The sequence below is a fragment of the Psittacula echo genome (genome assembly GCF_963264785.1).
Source record: "Psittacula echo genome assembly, chromosome: 7".
NCBI lineage: Eukaryota > Metazoa > Chordata > Aves > Psittaciformes > Psittacidae > Psittacula > Psittacula echo.
Genome location: NC_137740.1, coordinates 2,226,074 through 2,243,599, shown reverse-complemented (window position 1 = coordinate 2,243,599; position 17,526 = coordinate 2,226,074). Strand labels below are relative to the sequence as shown.

General features: G+C 52.6%; 1 protein-coding gene across 3 annotated transcripts in view; it reads left to right on the top strand.

Moving 5' to 3' along the window:
• Positions 1–17,526, top strand: part of PDE4B (phosphodiesterase 4B) — a gene marked incomplete at its 5' end in the record, with an annotated part of 194,740 nt that overhangs the window by 147,922 nt on the left and 29,292 nt on the right. For 2 of the 3 annotated variants that reach the window (XM_080623584.1, XM_080623585.1), the window contains one exon: positions 15,865–15,977. In XM_080623584.1, coding sequence (XP_080479710.1) covers positions 15,865–15,977 — 113 coding nt within the window. Of the gene's footprint in view, positions 1–15,824; positions 15,978–17,526 lie in introns of all 3 variants that reach the window. The other variant, XM_080623583.1, reaches the window with a different exon arrangement.

The following is a 17,526-nucleotide window of genomic DNA, read 5'->3' as shown; positions in this document are numbered from 1 at the left end:
AGGCCTGTCGTGAAAGTCAGCTCGTGGTTTCTCAAGGAGAAGTTCTCAGTTTTGCACAGATAACACAGAATCACAGCTTCTCTGGGCGCTCTGTGCCAGCGCCTCAGCATCCTCACAGGGAAGAGCTTCTGCCTTCGCATCTAACCTGAACTCCTGAGCACGCATAGGGACAGCTCAGGGGCGGGAGGCAGTGGGCTCAGATCCCTGCTCCAGCACACACACATCAGAGCGAGGTAGCACAGAGCAGAAGTCCTCAGGCCGGCTGCGGGTGAGCCAGCTCCAGAGCCGGAAGCCGTCTCGCCACAACAGCCCAGGATGGTGCCTCACCTAATTAATGCTGTTGAAAGGCAGCGCTAATTACTCCTAGGTGGAGTGCCTCCTTAGCACAGCGCTGCTGCTTCCAGGATCCAAGTTGGTTTCCCTGCACGTGTAAGCTTACCAGCCCTCTGCGAGCCTGCCCACATGTATCAAGGGAGATAATAGACGGCACAGGTAAATCCGAAGTCATTTCATAATCATATCCTGCTTTTTCAGTGGCTTTCTCACACTCCTGCATTCGCATGCAGGCCATGTGCTCAGGAAGAAAACATTTCTGCTCACACAACGTCTTACTCTGATCCAGCCTTTCCTTGTTTAGCTAGGAAAACAAAACTGCAATCGGGGCACCCCATGATTAGCAGCAAATGGGGATTGGGGTTTTAATCCCTGCTCTCAGCAATAGGCCTGGGCTAAAGGCTTCTTTCTGCAGCCTATTAGAACCAATGGTCACCTCCATCCCCAGGCTGCAGCTCTCTGGGCTGTTTTCACTGTGCTTTGTGGAGCAGTGAGAGTAAAGTTGAGTGTATCCCAAACACACGCTTTCAGTTGAGTAAAGAGGAGCGATGGGGTTTCACTTCATTTAAAAACTCATCATGACCTTGGTAACTGTGATCTGTCTTCAGAAGCGTGTTTGAGGTCTGTGTTTGTTCCCATACAAGGCATCATCTGATAAATCATTTTCAATGTTCTCCTTGAAGGCCTTTCTTTTAAGTACGCTGTCAGTCTTCTGTACTCAGGTTTTGAGACCCTGTGGAGGAGAGGTCTCCCTTGCCTTGTGTTTTCCCTCCTGTCTCGTGATTAAGGCAGGAATCCTACAGGGCAACAGGAATCAAGCCCGGTCAGTAAAATGATAATGTGCCAAACCGTGTGTTTGGTCCCCGAGATAAAGTTGGAACTGAGCAATCTTTCCCGTTCCTTCCATGGGCCAAGATTAGATTCTGCCCCTCTTGCCATTTCTGCTTCTCCCTCCCCATGGACTGAGGAATTCCTACTATGCAGGCAAATCCCGTTCCCAGATTCCCCCGTGATATCGCTGCTAAGTGACATCTGACAAGATGCTTCCTGCATTTTGTTACTTCCATTTGGCACCATAAAAGCACTGTCACTTACCCTTCTGATTTGTGGCAGGGACACTGTATTGTTCGCTCCTGTGGCTGCTGGGGGGGAAGGACACTGCTGAGATGGGAACTGCCCTGTGGTAAAACTCCATCCCCCTCCAGGATGAGGCGGTATCTCCAATCTAAACCCTTCTGCAGAGCTGCTCCAGTTTTCCTCACTCATTAGCATTTCAGATTAAACCTTTAGGCTTATCTTCAGATCAGAAATCATCTCTCTGGGAAGCTTCCTAGGTTCCTATTAGACACATTAAGGTGTTCTTGGTGATTACTCCTTGGTTTTGCAACTCATTGTCATGCAAAAGGTGCAGTGTTTGGGAATCTTGATCTTTAATCTTTATACTGTAGGGACAGGCCAAGGGGAATGGCTTGAACCTGCCAGAGGGGAGACTGAGATGAGCTCTTAGGCAGAAGCTGTTCCCTGTGAGGGTGCTGAGGCGCTGGCCCAGGGTGCCCAGAGAAGCTGTGGCTGCCCCATCCCTGGCAGTGTTCAAGGCCAGGTTGGACACAGGGGCTTGGAGCAAGCTGCTCCAGTGGAAGGGGTCCCTGCCTGTGGCAGGGGTTGGAGCTGGATGAGCTTTAAGGTCCCTTCAACCCAAACCACTCCCAGGCTCTCTGATAAGTGCTGCTTGTGGGCACCCGCAGTGATTGCCACAAAGCCTGGCAAAATCCAGTGACTTCTCCAGCACTCGCGATAATAAACCTCAATCCCTGGACTCACACCAATTGCTCCAGCACCTGCCTGGTCACTGCTAACAGCCAGTGGTCTGCTCAGTGAGCCGCCAGCCCGTGCGGGTCCGCAGTGACCTGGTTCTCATGCCCTGGCTGGTGACGCACCCCAGGCACTGGTGGGTGCAATCAGCACGCTGCAGGTTTGTCCAGTTCTGCCTTACCTGGCTCCATCAGGGCTTGGCTCTCGCTCCAGGCTGACCTCTTGCCATGAGTTTCCTTGAAATGTTTCATCTTTGCCTCAAAACCGTGGTTGGGCCCCTGTGACGTAGCCCCTGCTGCTCCCCTTGGGGTGGGAAGCAGGAATTGGGGTCAAAGGAAAGCTCAGGGGAGCAGGCTGCCCAGCACCAGGGCTCTGCAGGAGCTCTTCTGTTTGCCCAGGGCTTCCATTTGCTGCTTGGTCTCAAGACTCCGTCACTGTCACAAGATTAATTTCACCTGCCTTCAGCCACCTAAAAATTACAGACCCATCTTTAGTAGTGGCTGGGTTTAGAAGGAAACGTCTTGTGAGCTGGGGAGCAAACCATCCTGTTGTGCAGGAAGATCAGGAATTTCAGCAGAAGCCAACTGGGTGAAGCAAGGAGCTTCTTGGCGAGTCAGTGCAAAAAGAGAAGGCCAGAAGTGAGAAGGATGGGTAACAAAGGAGGGATGTACAAGTGCTGTTTGGGTATGAGGGGAGAAGTAGGGCAGGCCAAAGGCTGGTGGAGCTGTGACTAATGAGGGAACTCCAATGAAACAGGGAAAGGAGCTTCAGAGAAGATGTTCATCTATGGTGGAAGCAGCCTGGTGACCTCTGGTAAACGGAAGGCCAAAGTACTCAGTGCCTTTTTTATCTCTGTCTTTACAGACAGAGTCTTTGCCTGGGCCCTGCCACCTCCCAGCCTGCTTAGGAAGGAGAGGGATGGAGGGCAGTAGGGGAGAAGCAGGCTAGGGGTGACTTAGAGGAGGTGGATGTGTTCAGGTCCATGGCATTGGACAGGATTCAGGCTGGAGGCGCTGGCTGATGTGACTGTAAGGTCAGTGTGTGTCATTCATGAAACACTGGTGCTTGGGGAGGTCTGTGACAACAGGAAAAAGGTCCGTGTTTGAGAAAGGCAAAGGGGATCTGGGGAGCTATGGACTACTCAGACTCTCAGTCACTGGAGAGGTCACTGAGGGTGTCCACTGGAGTCTATTTCCAAACACATGAAGGACAGGAAAGTAGATTGGGAATGGCAGATGAAAGCTCCAACCTCCTCCTGCCAGGGCTAGGGGGGCTGGCCTGGCTGTGGGGACACTATGGGTGCATATACCATAAGCACTTTGGCATCATTTCCCACCGCATTCCCGTGTGGAAGCTGAAGCAGCATTGGCGGGACAGGCAGCCTGTTGGCAGGGTTGGATACTGCTGCACTGCCAGTCCCTGAGGGTGGTGATGAAGCTGCGTGTCCAGCTGGTGACTGATGACAGGAAGGTCTGGGGTGTCTGATGGTGTCTTCCATCTCCTGGAGCATCAGGCCAGGGTTGTGTTGGTGATTACTGGGGCCAATCCTGCTGGAGGTGCGAGGCTGGAGCCGACGACCTCTGAAGGTCCCTGCCAGCCAGCTCTGAGACTGGGATAGAGAGCTGCCTTCTGTAGCTGATGGAGGATGACAGGCACCTCCGGAGGGTGATTCAGCCCATCGCAGCCGTGGTGCTGAGAATAGACCAGGATCACCCCTCGGAGGTTCCACAGCCACTTTCCACTGGCTGCGGGAGCTTAGGTGATTAACTTGTAGATGGCTAAAGATAGCCCAGCTGAACCCCCCCCCCTCCAGTGACATTTCTGCAGGCTAATCTTACTGCTGCCCTGGTTTGCTCAGGTTACACCGCAGCTGATGGGGCAGCAGTGCCTCGGCTGTTGACTCAGAAACATCACTGCTACTATGGCAGTGGAGCGAGGAGCAGGCGGCTGGGGCTCCGCGCGTGGCGGCCGAGTCACGCTGCAGGCATTCCTTCCGTCACTGGGAGCCTCTGCTTCAGTGCTGAAATGAGCTGTGCCTTCTTCCTTCTTGGGAAGGCTCCCGCGTGGCGACGTGAAGCCATTCGGGTTTGTGTCATTCCCTACAGGCGGGAGGTTTTTCTTTCTCCCTCTCCTATTCCTCTCCCCGGTCCCCGTGAGGCATCTCCGCTGGCTCCTTGGAGTCTTCCCGTTTGGACCTGGATGTGTCCCTGATGTTCTTGGCGGGCGCTGTTTTAATCACTGCCTTGGCATCTTCAGCAGTGTTGGAGCCTTTTTAATAGGAGCTGAGTTTTCCCAGCAGCCTTTCTGGGCAGCCGGGATGGCGTGGCCGAGAAAGGACTTGTCTTTCATTAGGGAACGTGTAAAGCCGGACTCCTCAGCGGTGCATCAGAAGAGCTCACTTCTGCTCCTTGTTGTTGCGAAAACAGAACCCCCAAAGCAAACTGCCCCCCAAACCCTCGGCCTGGCTTTGCTCGTGGTTCTCAGATGCTCTCCGCAGCAATTTCAGCCTCTCAGGCGTTATTCCTGGCAGCAGCATCTCGCTCATTTCCTGGCATTTTTCACAATTAGCAGTAGAAAGCTTTCACTTCATTTTTTTCGGTCTCTATCTTCCTCTGTCATCTCCGAACACAGACTCCATTGTTTCTGCTGCTTTGGAGCCTCTCTTAAGGTTTTGTCTGCATTCCCCCACAGCTGGATCCCTTCCAGTGCCACCTCTTCAGGGCACCTCTAGCAGTGGCTTTGCCCATTAATCCCATCATCGCTCTTTGTGGGGCTTTCACTACCCTGCCCTCTCTTACCACATCTCCTCTGTTAGTGCTGGGGATGGAAAAGTCCACGTTTCTGAAATGGCTTTGTGCAAAAAAAGGGACGTGGAGCTGTTGGAGCGAGGGCAGAGGAGGCCATGGGGATGCTGTGAGGGCTGGAGCAGCTCTGCTCTGGAGCCAGGCTGAGAGAGCTGGGCTGGGGCAGCCTGGAGAAGAGAAGGCTCCTGAAGGGGAGACCTGAGAGCAGCTCCAGTGCCTAAAGGGGCTGCAGGAAACCTGGAGAGGGGCTTGGGACAAGGGCCTGTAGGGACAGGCCAAGGGGAATGGCTTGAACCTGCCAGAGGGGAGACTGAGATGAGCTCTTAGGCAGAAGCTCTTCCCTGTGAGGTTGCTGAGGCGCTGGCACAGGGTGCCCAGAGGAGCTGTGGCTGCCCCATCCCTGGCAGTGTTCAAGGCCAGGTTGGACACAGGGGCTTGGAGCAAGCTGCTCCAGTGGAAGGGGTCCCTGCCCGTGGCAGGGGTTGGAGCTGGAGGAGCTTTAAGGTCCCTTCCAACCCAAACCAGGCTGGGATTCTATGATACTGAAAGTGTTACTTGGAGACAGGCAGCTCTCTGCTCATTTGCACGCGGTGTCTCTGCCATCTGCATTGTCCCTGCTGAGCTCCGGCCCTGGTTCATGGCTCTCCCAGTGCCCATCACAGCTGCATCGTGCTGGGGAGCAAACCAAGAGCCCTTCATCCTTACTCCCACCTCCCTTTGCACGCTGCAGGGAGGCTGCAGCATAGCTGCAGGTGTGAGAAATGTGAGAGGGGGCAGCTAGAGTTACTGGTTGAACTGGAGCCCCAGGAATATGACGGGGAGGGGGGAGCAGGGCCGGCTCCTCCGTTTGCTCAGGGAATTGCTCAAGAGCATACTGGCTCCTCCTGTTCCACGGGTGCTGGGGCTCTGTGCCTTTCTTAGCACATCTGCACTTATCTTTGCAAAAGATATAATTAGTTTCATTGCACACAATGAACTGCTGGGGAGGAGGGAAGCGCATCAATCCTGCTGTCGTTCCCATGATTTTAGATTGCTCTGTCATTCCAGCCCCGCAGTCCAGCGGACTGGGAGTGCACAAGTGTCCATAAACCTACAAGAGGGGACATGTCAGTACTCTCGCAGCATTGCCAGCACGTGTGGTGTTGAGTAGTTCTGCTGGGTACTTCTTGCTTTTGGATGATGCCTTCTTTTAGGTACATGTCTAGATTCTGTGCTTGGGAGAGTAGTTGGGAATCTGCTTCCAGAATATTGGAAAACACAGAGGGCACCTATAAAGGAAACCTGGACATCCAGGATACAGGGTTTTCAGTGCTTGCAGTTTGTAAGACGGTGCTATCAGACCTGGACATTCCCGTGGCAGGTTTTACATGAATCGCTGCAGTTGTCCTTTGCCCCTTTGATTTTCCTTCCTGTGGATTTTCAGGCCCATCTCCAGTCCATTTTCACAGCTCTATTTGTTGGATGTGTTAGAACAGCGGTTTAATTCAAGGAAATAGCTCTCTGCTCACAGGTAGTCATGAATACAGGATACATTAACCAAATAAATCCTTTGGTGTCGGTTATTCACTCGGCATTGTCAAGGATAAATATGTAAACATGTCCACACGATCTGTAAGTAACCACAGATACATTAGGGAAGGCAAAGGGTAAATGGCTGACAGCCTGCACAAGGCCCTCTCCTATCAAGTTTTGGCATGTCCTCGGTTGATAAACCTGTTTTCCTGAACATGCTCCTGGGTTTTAGAGGGATGCCAGACACTGGCTGGTGATGATTGCAGGGCAGGTAGCGAATCTCACTCTCAAGTTAAAATAGCCACATGTTCTTGTTGAAGGGAATGGGAGCTCCTACTGTGACCTTTAGCTAAGCCATGAGCACATGAGTACCTTGTTAAATCACACAGGCCACCCTGCCTTTTTTGTCTCCTTCTCCTCCTTCTCCTTTCTTTTTCTCTCCTCTAATCTCCACCAAAACTTAAAATCAGGTGAGTTCAGCTGGTGAGCCAGCCTTCTGTGGAGCACATGGTGTGTGAGGATCCCAGAAGGGCTTTGTAGAATGGTTTGGGTTGGAAGGGACCTTAAAGCCCATCCAGCTCCAACCCCTACCACGGGCAGGGACCCCTTCCACTGGAGCAGCTTGCTCCAAGCCCCTGTGTCCAACCTGGCCTTGAACACTGCCAGGGATGGGGCAGCCACAGCTTCTCTGGGCACCCTGGGCCAGCGCCTCAGCACCCTCACAGGGAAGAGCTTCTGCCTAAGAGCTCATCTCAGTCTCCCCTCTGGCAGGTTCAAGCCATTCCCCTTGGCCTGTCCCTACAGGCCCTTGTCCCAAGCCCCTCTCCAGGTTTCCTGCAGCCCCTTTAGGCACTGGAGCTGCTCTCAGGTCTCCCCTTCAGGAGCCTTCTCTTCTCCAGGCTGCCCCAGCCCAGCTCTCTCAGCCTGGCTCCAGAGCAGAGCTGCTCCAGCCCTCGCAGCATCCCCATGGCCTCCTCTGGCCTCGCTCCAACAGCTCCACGTCCCTCTTGTGCTGCTGCCCCAGAGCAGGGTCAGGACTGCGGGAGGGTCTCTGCCAGCCTGCTGAGATACGAGCTCTTAGTCATTAGCAGTCAAGGGCTGAGAAAGGTAAATGCAGCCTTCAGTAAACATCAATGATATCTACACTGCTCACAAAGTAATAATCTGTCATTCACATGATTAACCAGGGTATCTCTCTTCTCTTCTTAATCTTTTCTGTCATCTATAATAATGACAACAATTATGATAATCTATCATAAATACAGTACATTATATCATTAAAATGGGTTGTCTGAAAGTCCTCTGCTGCATTCTGAGTGATAAACACTCATCATTTACATTGTTATGATTTTGAAGTAGGAGCCATATCTGAACATGCTCTCCTTTCTTTTCTTTGGCTTTGTAAATGATTTTGAATATATGAAAATAAGCAAAACATTCAAATGTGCCCAAAACCTCCGGGACAGGGGTTGTGTCCTATGGATTCACACTGGGAATTTTACCCATTTTACAATTGCACCCTTACTATACTTTTCAAGTTAGGAGCCTGGGGATGTGCTTGCAGGCATTTCCTAAAGCAGGGATTCAGTGCCTGAGAGGGCTTCCCTGCACTGGGATAAACATCTACATGTTCTCTTACAAGGACACGAGGACTCCAAAGCCCCAGCTCACCTGAGAGCCATCATGGAGCTCAGTTCATCCATTACGCCCATTACTGCCTCCTTCCCTGGCCCTGCTGGGAGTTAGGAAGCATTTTCTTCTGTAATACTTCTATTTTAATCTTTTGTTGCTTATGAGCATTTGTCTGCTTTAGGTTTTGTTGGGTTTTATCAGTTTGTTAAGCATTCTGGGAACATTTCAGTGCCTGCCTGTTGCCACGTTGTACATACTGGAGCTGGGAACAGATCCAGTGTCTAAGCCTTTCCAAGGCAACTCCTCTTCTTAATTTCACTTTGAAATGGACAAATTTGATCCCAGGTCTGAATTGGTTCAGAGAGTGAAGTATTCTTTATTAAATCAACTGGAATCCCTGGAAAATGGGCACTTGGTGACTCAGTGCCGTCCCTCGGGTCCGGGATGAACTGCTGCTCTGAAGGCAGGAGCTGAGCTCAACGTGCTCGTGGGAAGGGCAGCCTCGAGTCGTGAAGAAGTTTCTAATTATAAAGAGCTGCAATTTCTTACAGCCAGGATGCAATTAAAGGTAAATAACCCAGTAGATGTCTTACTGGCACTGTAAACAAGTGGCTGTGCGTGTGGAATAGGGTACGCTGTGCTGAAGCTGGGAAGGCTGCTATCAGCTGGGATGCTTTGCTTTAAAACCTTCACTGCCAGAGGTTTTTTGGCAGCCCTTTTTAATAGAGACTATTAGAGGGCTCTTTGAGTCTTAAACTCTACATGCCTGAGGTTTATGAGTGAAGTTACGATCCATTAGAAGCAACTATTTATTTTCTATGCAGAATTAGGAAATAACTGTACAGTCAGTCCATAATTTCATAGAATCACAGAATCCCAGCCTGGTCTGTATTGGAAGGGACCTTAAAGCTCCTCCAGCTCCAACCCCTGCCACGGGCAGGGACCCCTTCCACTGGAGCAGCTTGCTCCAAGCCCCTGTGTCCAACCTGGCCTTGAGCACTGCCAGGGATGGGGCAGCCACAGCTTCTCTGGGCACCCTGGGCCAGCGCCTCAGCACCCTCACAGGGAAGAGCTTCTGCCTAAGAGCTCATCTCAGTCTCCCCTCGGGCAGGTTCAAGCCATTCCCCTTGGCCTGTCCCTACAGGCCCTTGTCCAAAGCCCCTCTCCAGGTTTCCTGCAGCCCCTTTAGGCACTGGAGCTGCTCTCAGGTCTCCCCTTCAGGAGCCTTCTCTTCTCCAGGCTGACCCAGCCCAGCTCTCCCAGCCTGGCTCCAGAGCAGAGCTGCTCCAGCCCTCGCAGCATCTCCATGGCCTCCTCTGGCCTCACTCCAGCAGCTCCACGTCCCTCTTGTGCTGCTGCCCCAGAGCACAGCAGAGGGGCAGGATCCCCTCCCTGGACCTGCTGCTCACGCTCAGGGGGTGCAGCCCCGCATCAATATCATAATGTAATCTTTAAGCCTTGAGGAGAGCTGAGTTTTTAAATACATCTGCATATATTTGTATTCATGTTTCTCACCTGCTGAATTGGACGATCTGTTCACCAGATAGAAACCCGTTAATGCTATTAACCTGCTGCATCATGGAAAACGTCGTTATTTGGCACCTGCAGTAGTCTATTGAACAAAGAGAACTGCAACTCCTCTGCAACTTCTTTGACTCACCTGATTTTGCCTGCTCTTAAAACCCTGTAGCCTTTACACTTTCTGCCAGAAGCAAGACATGCTGTGTCTTGATGTATTTATTTAAAGGGGACGAGGGTGGCAAGTGAGAATCATGAGAGAATCAGGAGAGAAAAACTCAATTGGACTTCTGGTGTTTGGATCTAGTTTCAAAATGTTTCCTAACTTGGTTCATCTCCTGTGCCAGTCAAGGGTAAAGCCACCGCTGTTCACTGCTGCAGTGTGGGGACAAGGGTCTCTGCCCCAACACCCCTCCTTGCTTGGGGCATTTGGGTAACAGGATGCAGGCAGCGAGGTTGTGGGCTGAGAGAGGAACCAACTGCAGCTGCAGATAACATTGCCTCGTGCTCAGAGATATCCTGGGCAGCGGTGATGGGCTGCAGCTCTGTGCTGTCGGGAAGACAGACACAGACAGGGCTGGAGGGTGAGTGTCAGGCAACAGCTTGTCATATTAAGCCCCCTCCTCATCTGCAACGCTTCATAGAGCACATTCAGGAAGTTCACGTTTGCTCCTACCCTGAACCACTCCCAGAAAGGAGGACACTAAAACCTGGCACTTGTTAAGAGTTCAAGAAGAGGCTGAGATGAGCTCTTAGGCAGAAGCTCTTCCCTGTGAGGGTGCTGAGTTGCTGTCCCAGGGTGCCCAGAGAAGCTGTGGCTGCCCCATCCCTGGCAGTGCTCAAGGCCAGGTTGGACACAGGGGCTTGGAGCAAGCTGCTCTAGTGGAAGGTGTCCCTGCCCGTGGCAGGGGTTGGAGCTGGATGAGCTTTAAGGTCCCTTCCAACACAAACCAGGCTGGAATTCTATGGTTCTACAAATGGGCTGCTAAGTCTCTGCTCCAGTGAGAGTTCCTGTATGTTCCATGAGAGTTCCTGTATGTTCCACCATCTTACAGAGATTAAAAGGAACAGAGAGCCAAAAATGCAGTTACAGCAAATACTGGCCCATCAGTGAATTGTATTTCAGTACATTACAGCCTTCTAAGTGCCAATGGAAAACTGTTGAACCATGTGCGGCTTGGGAGGGCTCCACTAGCCTGTCCTCGGATGGACTGGCAGCAAATCAGGTCTTGTGATGAAATGTCACCTCAGCGCCTGCTCCATTGCCTCCGGGATCAAAAGTCAGGCACAAACACCCTGTAGTACTTGAACACTGAAACAAGCTCCTGTTGTTTATCAGTTCTTTGTTCAGTCTCTGAAACGGTTTCGTGTAGGGCTCTAGAAAAGGGCCAGAAGTGGTGGTTGTGGTTTTACGGGTAAGGGCTGGGTTATGCAACACCCAAATATAAACTGAAACACGATACAGTTGAAGCTGTGTCAGATGGGATTCCAGGAGTCCTCATCCAGGACCTCCGGGACTCTTTCCGTAAGTGACCACGTGCATCAGCTGTACCAGGAAGGTTATCGAGGGCTGTGACAGGAGAAGGTTGAGGAGTGTTTCTGGCAGAGGTGCTGTGCTCCTGATGTCAGCGGGACGCTCACATTGGAGTCAGGGGAAGATCATGTCACATCGCTCCTGAACTTGTGTTTACTGTTTATGTGAATCCCTGGAGATGGCACTCAGCAGGAGGATCCTGATGTGCTCCATCTTTCTCCTCTGCCTCTTTCTCTCTCCCTGTCCACCTCTTCTTTTTCTCCCCCTCTGCTTTTATAGGGCTCCTTTGCTTGCATTTTTAAGCCTATCACTGCTTCCAGTCCCTCCCATGCCCTGCATGGCCACCTCTGCCAAAGCAGGCAGTGAATCATGGAATCATAGAATAGGACCATAGAATCAACTGTGGAAAAGACCTTTAAGATCATCAGGTCCTACCATTACCCCAGGGCTGCCAAGGCCACCACTAACCCATGGCACTGAGTGCTGGTGGATCACGGGATGTCAAGAATGTATCTTGTGTATTGTGCTATATTGAACACAGCACTGGCTGTGCCATATGTAGGGGTGATGCTGTGGGACCACTGAGCAGGGTGGAAGGTGGCCTCAGGAAGAAAGGAGCTGCTCCTTCTGGTAGTGACCGTGTTGGGTTCTGCTCTGAAGTATGGTTGCCCTTATCAGTATCAAAATGTATGGTTAACGTTAACATAGTTGAGTGTGATTAATGTGGTATATATCCATGAATATTAACTATTAAGAAGGTTAGAAAACGCCCTTTGGACAAGGACCTGCAGGGACAGGCCAAGGGGAATGGCTTTAACCTGCCCGAGGGGAGACTGAGATGAGCTCTTAGGCACAAGCTCTTCCCTGTGAGGGTGCTGAGGCGCTGGCCCAGGGTGCCCAGAGAAGCTGTGGCTGCCCCATCCCTGGCAGTGTTCAAGGCCAGGTTGGACACAGGGGCTTGGAGCAAGCTGCTCCAGTGGAAGGTGTCCCTGCCCGTGGCAGGGGTTGGAGCTGGATGAACTTTGAGCTCCCTTCCAACCCAAACCAGGCTGGGATTCTATAAAAATCCATGTTATTCCCTTTGAGATCATTCCTGTAGAAAGTTATTACATTCCTAGAAGAGCAGTTTCCAGTTGATGTTGCACCTGAATGTTGGCCTTGAATAGTTTGCAGCATTTCACTGGGTTCTTGGAGCATGTGGTTTAATTTCACATGCTGGAAATGCCTGGTGCAGTTTTTGCCAGATCTGTGGAATTGTAGCCACTGCTTTCACGGTGCATCTGGAAATGTTCACACCAATTTAACACAATAGAGTTAACAGTTATCCGTGCCCAAGGAGGACTGCTTTGATAACAGTTGGGGTTTCCAGTTTGATTGGTCTCAGCCTGGATCACATAGAAAGTGGCTTAGGAGACAGTTTCTAGGAAGGGCTGAGCTCGGGGTGTCCTCCTCCTGACGAGAAGGACAACGATTTCTCTTCTGCTTGACCAATTTCTCGGAACTCATAGGAATGTGGTGTGGTTGACGGAGCTACTGGCCAAGGAAATCAAGCTAAACCCCTGCAGCAGGCTGAGAAATGAGGGGCTGAGGACCAAGGAGGGTGCAGAAGCCAAGATGCATGCATGCTGCTGGAAGGAGGCACGCACACCATCGAAACCTCCCTTCTCAGGACTCCTTTACTTAAGGAAATGAGTGAACAAATCCTTAGATTAGGCAAACCCAAGAGATGCTGAGGAATTTCGGAAGAGCCATTCCAGGATGGAGTGATGCAGCTTTCCCCGGTCCCCAGACCCAGGCAGGGCTGTGGGCAGGCCGGTGGGAATGGGCAGGGGTGGATAGTGTCAGACAAAGCAAGTTCTGAAGGAAAAGTGCTTTTAGATGGAAACCCACTTGTAGGGTGGGCCCCAACCACCTCCTGAGCAGCAGCAGGACTCACCTGTTTTCTGTCTTAAAATGGTACCTAGCCAGAACTGCTCACTGTCACCCTACTCCATCTTTGCCACTGGACGGACTGGAGATAGGCTAAGTGGCAGTTCTCAAAACATCTGCAGTTAAATCGTCCCTCTATTGTCCTCTAAATGGTTTTGCTGAAAAGGCCTCAGTAAGTGATAATGCTTTCACAAGGGGAAAGAAGGCTTCAGCCTGAAGGGACCGCCCCCACTGCTCAGGTCTCCCTGAAGTGGAGCAGCAAAGCGGCTCACAGGGAGGGATGGGGCTGGGTATGTGCCATCTTTCCTTGTTTCTGCGTTTTGTTTTGGTTTATTTTGTCTTCTTTTATTACTCAAAACTCAGCAGACAAACCAAGGGAATAGCCTGGACCCAGCATCAGCTCTGGAGCTCACAAGGTGCCCAGAGAAGCTGTGGCTGCCCCATCCCTGGCAGTGTTCAAGGCCAGGTTGGGCACAGGGGCTTGGAGCAAGCTGCTCCAGTGGAAGGTGTCCCTGCCCGTGGCAGGGGTTGGAGCTGGATGATGCTTTCCAACACAAACCAGGCTGGGATTCTGTGAATACTGAGGTTTGATTTCTGTTCTGAGGGCTCTGTCAGAGATTTAAATGAATTGAAGATTCAGGAGGAGCCATTGGGACAGTGGGTCCCACAACTCTGACCCTGCACAAGGCTGGAGAACCCCAAAGGGCTAAATTAGGGTCTGGAGTCACCGGCTCTCCCCTCTGTGAGCCCCTTGGAGCTGGAGGACACATGGGATGCAGCACAGTGCCTTAGTTAAACGTACAGGCAGCTCCTTTTCAGTTGGGAGGAGGAGATTGTTTTCCCTATTCCTAAAATCATGATTTAGCCTGTGTTAGTTTTATCAATGCAAACATTTTCTATTACAAGGAATTTGAGCCCTTCCAGGTCAACTCATTGACATGATAAAGTAGCTGATAGAGAATAGGTGTCTTAGAAATGAAAATACACCCTGGTCTTGTGTGTTTTGGCTATTGCCACCTGCTTTTTGATGTATGTATCACACAAGCATGCAAGACCGACATTACTTGCCATGTTTGGAGCTCTGTGAGCCCAGAAAAAACATTAACTTCCAGTGCCACAAAGGTTCAGATTTACTGAATCTTTAAAGTGTGCCTGTGCCAAGTGCTCCCTGTGAGTTCATTGCTGAATTACTCCTTGGCAGTGGTTCTTTGTCTGCCATGTGAAGAGAAGGCGCCTTAAGGGGAGACCTTAGAGCAGCTCCTGTGCCTAAAGGGGATGCAGGAAACCTGGAGAGGGGCTTGGGACTGTGTGGATGGGCTGGGTTGGAAGTGGATGAGCTTTAAGGTCCCTTCAGCCCAAAGCAGTCTGGGATTCTATGATAAACACATGGCCTCTATACAGAACTTTGAATGCTGTGCAGTGCTGGATGGGGATGAGGAATGAGGAGAATCTCTCCTTGTGAAGGCAGGTGGACGGGTGACAGCTTGAGGTGCGGTTCCTCTCCCAAGGACTTTGGGGGCCATGGAGGGAGAGCACACCCCATGCAGCCCCAACCAGCGTGTGACAGGGATGTACACATGGGTGTACACACACGAGACATATGTGAATGCAGTGTGCGTGCCCTGCACAGCAGATGTGTTGCTGCTAGTCTATCGCAGCAATCCTGACCTCTGATGTCACTGTTACCTGCTTGGCCAGTGCCATCAGAAATGCTGAATCCATTAACTTTGACAGATTTATGTGGTAAGCACATGTCACCACTGTTATGAGAAGCAGTTACAATCATGGGGAGATTTTATGATTCACTGTATCCGCTTATGTAAACCCGAACTTCTGTGCTGAGAGCTGCTCAGGAGCAAGTTGTCCTGTGGCAAGGTCAAGCAGCAGAACTTGGTGGGAGCAGGGAACAGGGCTGGCAGGGTTGGGGTGCAGGGCCTGGGTAGCAGGGCCTGTGGGGAGCACAGGAGGATAGCACTGCAGTGGTACCATCAGGTGTGGGGCTGGTGGGGTGCATGGGCAAGGCTGGTTGGAGCAACGGCAGCAGAGCTGGAGAGCCAGGACTGACAGGAGCTGGGATGATGGTTGGTGGGACTGGGGAGCAGGGATTGGCAGGGAGCAGGACAAGGCAGGATTAGGGACAAGAGCTCGCAGGGTTGGGGAGCAGAACTGGTGGGGCTGGAAAGCAAGACCAAGCAAGGGTGGGGAGCAGGGCTGTTCAAGTTAGAGAGGAGGGCTGGAGGGGAGTGGGACCAGACACGGCTGGAGTGCAGGGCTTCTGGAGCTGGATTGCAGGACCAGGCAGGGTTGGGGTGCGGGGCTGATGAGGAGCAGAACCAGGAGAGGCTGGGGAGTGGGGCTGGCGCAGGACCAGGCAGGGTTGGGGTGCCGGGCTGATGGAGAGCAGGACCAGGAGAGGTTGGGGAGCGGGGCTGGCGCAGGACCAGCATCGCGGGCGAGTGCAGCACGGTTGTCCCGGGCCCCGCAGCAGCCGGGGTGGGGGCACCCATCGCTCCCGCAGCCCGGCCCGGCCTGGCCCTGCTCGGGGGCGCCCGGTTCCCCGTCCCGCGGGGGCAGGGCGGAGCCGGGGCGGGCCGGGGCGGGCGGCCGGGGCCGGGGCCGTGCCGGGTGCCAGCGGCGGGCGGGGATTTGCTCGCCGGCGGCGAGGGGAGCGCAGCGGCGGCCGCATGATGAGGGAGCGGTGCGGCACCTCCGGCGGCGCTGGCGGTGGCCCCGGCATGGAGAGCCTGCAGTCGCGCCAGCCCGAGTACATGTCCGTGTGCCTCTTCGCAGAGGAGCCCTACCAGAAGCTGGCCATGGAGACGCTGGAGGAGCTCGACTGGTGCTTGGATCAGCTGGAGACCATCCAGACCTACCGCTCCGTCAGTGAGATGGCATCCAACAAGGTGAGCTGAGCGGCGGGGATGCGGTGCGCGGCAGCGGGATGTGCGGGAGAGTAACTCCAAGTTACTCCCGGGAAAAGAGATGCGGGTTTGCCCCGCAGTGTCACCGCCAGATAAAACTGGCGGTGGGGCAGTATGGGGAGAGCGACCCGCACCTCTCTGACTTCTCCGTAACGAGCCAGGCTCGCTCCTCAGAAATCAGAGGGCTTTCAATGAGCGCCGGTCCCTTCGGAACCGATTTAACCAGAAACACTGTAAAAACCGCCGCTTTTAACGAATTATCACATCAGATTTCAATTATCTTCATTGTTGCCTGTCCGTAATAATGGCAAACTCTAAACATAGTGGTGCGTTATTTTATTGCTGTTCTGTCCTTTCGGTAAGCGTTTAATTTGGGGTTAACGTGGTGGGCTGGCTCCGCACCGCTTGCCAGCACATGAGGAGGGTGCGAAGTCAAGGGCTGTGCAGCGGGAATGAGCTCGCAGGGAATGAGCTGCTCCCCCGCCTCCCGCCACCTTATTTTGGTCTTTCTGGGGGGGTTTAATGCGCCGTGAGCGAAAAGGGAGATTGGGTTTGCTGCGAGGAGTGAGGTGCTGACAGAAAGAACAGTGCGGTGTGCTGCGAGTCAGGAGCAGGAGGGAGAGCAGAGTCCCAGGAGTACACTGAGGAGCAGCAGAGGGGAAGGAAAGCGAAGTGCGAGGTCTGAACGCCTTGGTGAAGCGCTGGAAGTTGATGTTCCTTCTCCAACCCCCCTTCTCCCCGGTGCAGGAGCCGGGCTCCCCAGCTCCGTCCCGCCGAGCCAAAGCATCAGCCAAGCTCCTTCTCTGCAGCATCTCCCCAGGGCAGACCGTAAGTCGCCCGGGTGATGCCGCTGGAAGGAGTCGCACCCTCCCCTGGGGCAGCGCTTGGCAGCTCCCCCCAATGCCTTGGTTTGGCGAGCCCGGGGTTGCACCCAGGCTTCAAGGCAGCGTTTACAGCCTTGCCTTGTCCCGTGGAGAGGGTCAGAGCCCCAGGGTGGCTCCCCAGCCTTTGGGACAGGGGCTGAGCCTGCTGCAGCCGTGCCTTTGATCAGCTGCCGTGATCAAACCCAGTTCTGAGTTGTGCTGCACGACCCCGCTATTACTATTTTTTTCCATTAATTGGGAATTAATGAAATCAGAAATGCTGAATCACCAACTTGATTTTATGGAAAAAGTTGAGCTAAGAAATCCCGTGTTATTTCAGCTTCCTCCCCTGTTTGTGATTACCGCGATGTGCAGGGGCAAAGGAAGCAATAAAAGTTTTATAGACCCAGCTTTCAAGAAAGGAATATAGTTTTTTTTCCTGAGTTTGTGTTGAGGGAAGCCAGGGTGAAAGCTGGGACAGGTTTAGGCTGCAGAGGAGGCTGCACCTCCAGTGTGGACACCAAAGCCCTTCATTTGGAGCTTATTTTCTTCCTGCTGAGTGCCAAAGCTGGACTTGCAAAGGTGAAAGACTCACTAAATTGCTTATTGTAGTGATTAAAAGTTGTGATCCCTCCATGTGCAAACGATTTAGAGCAGAGTCGAGCAAA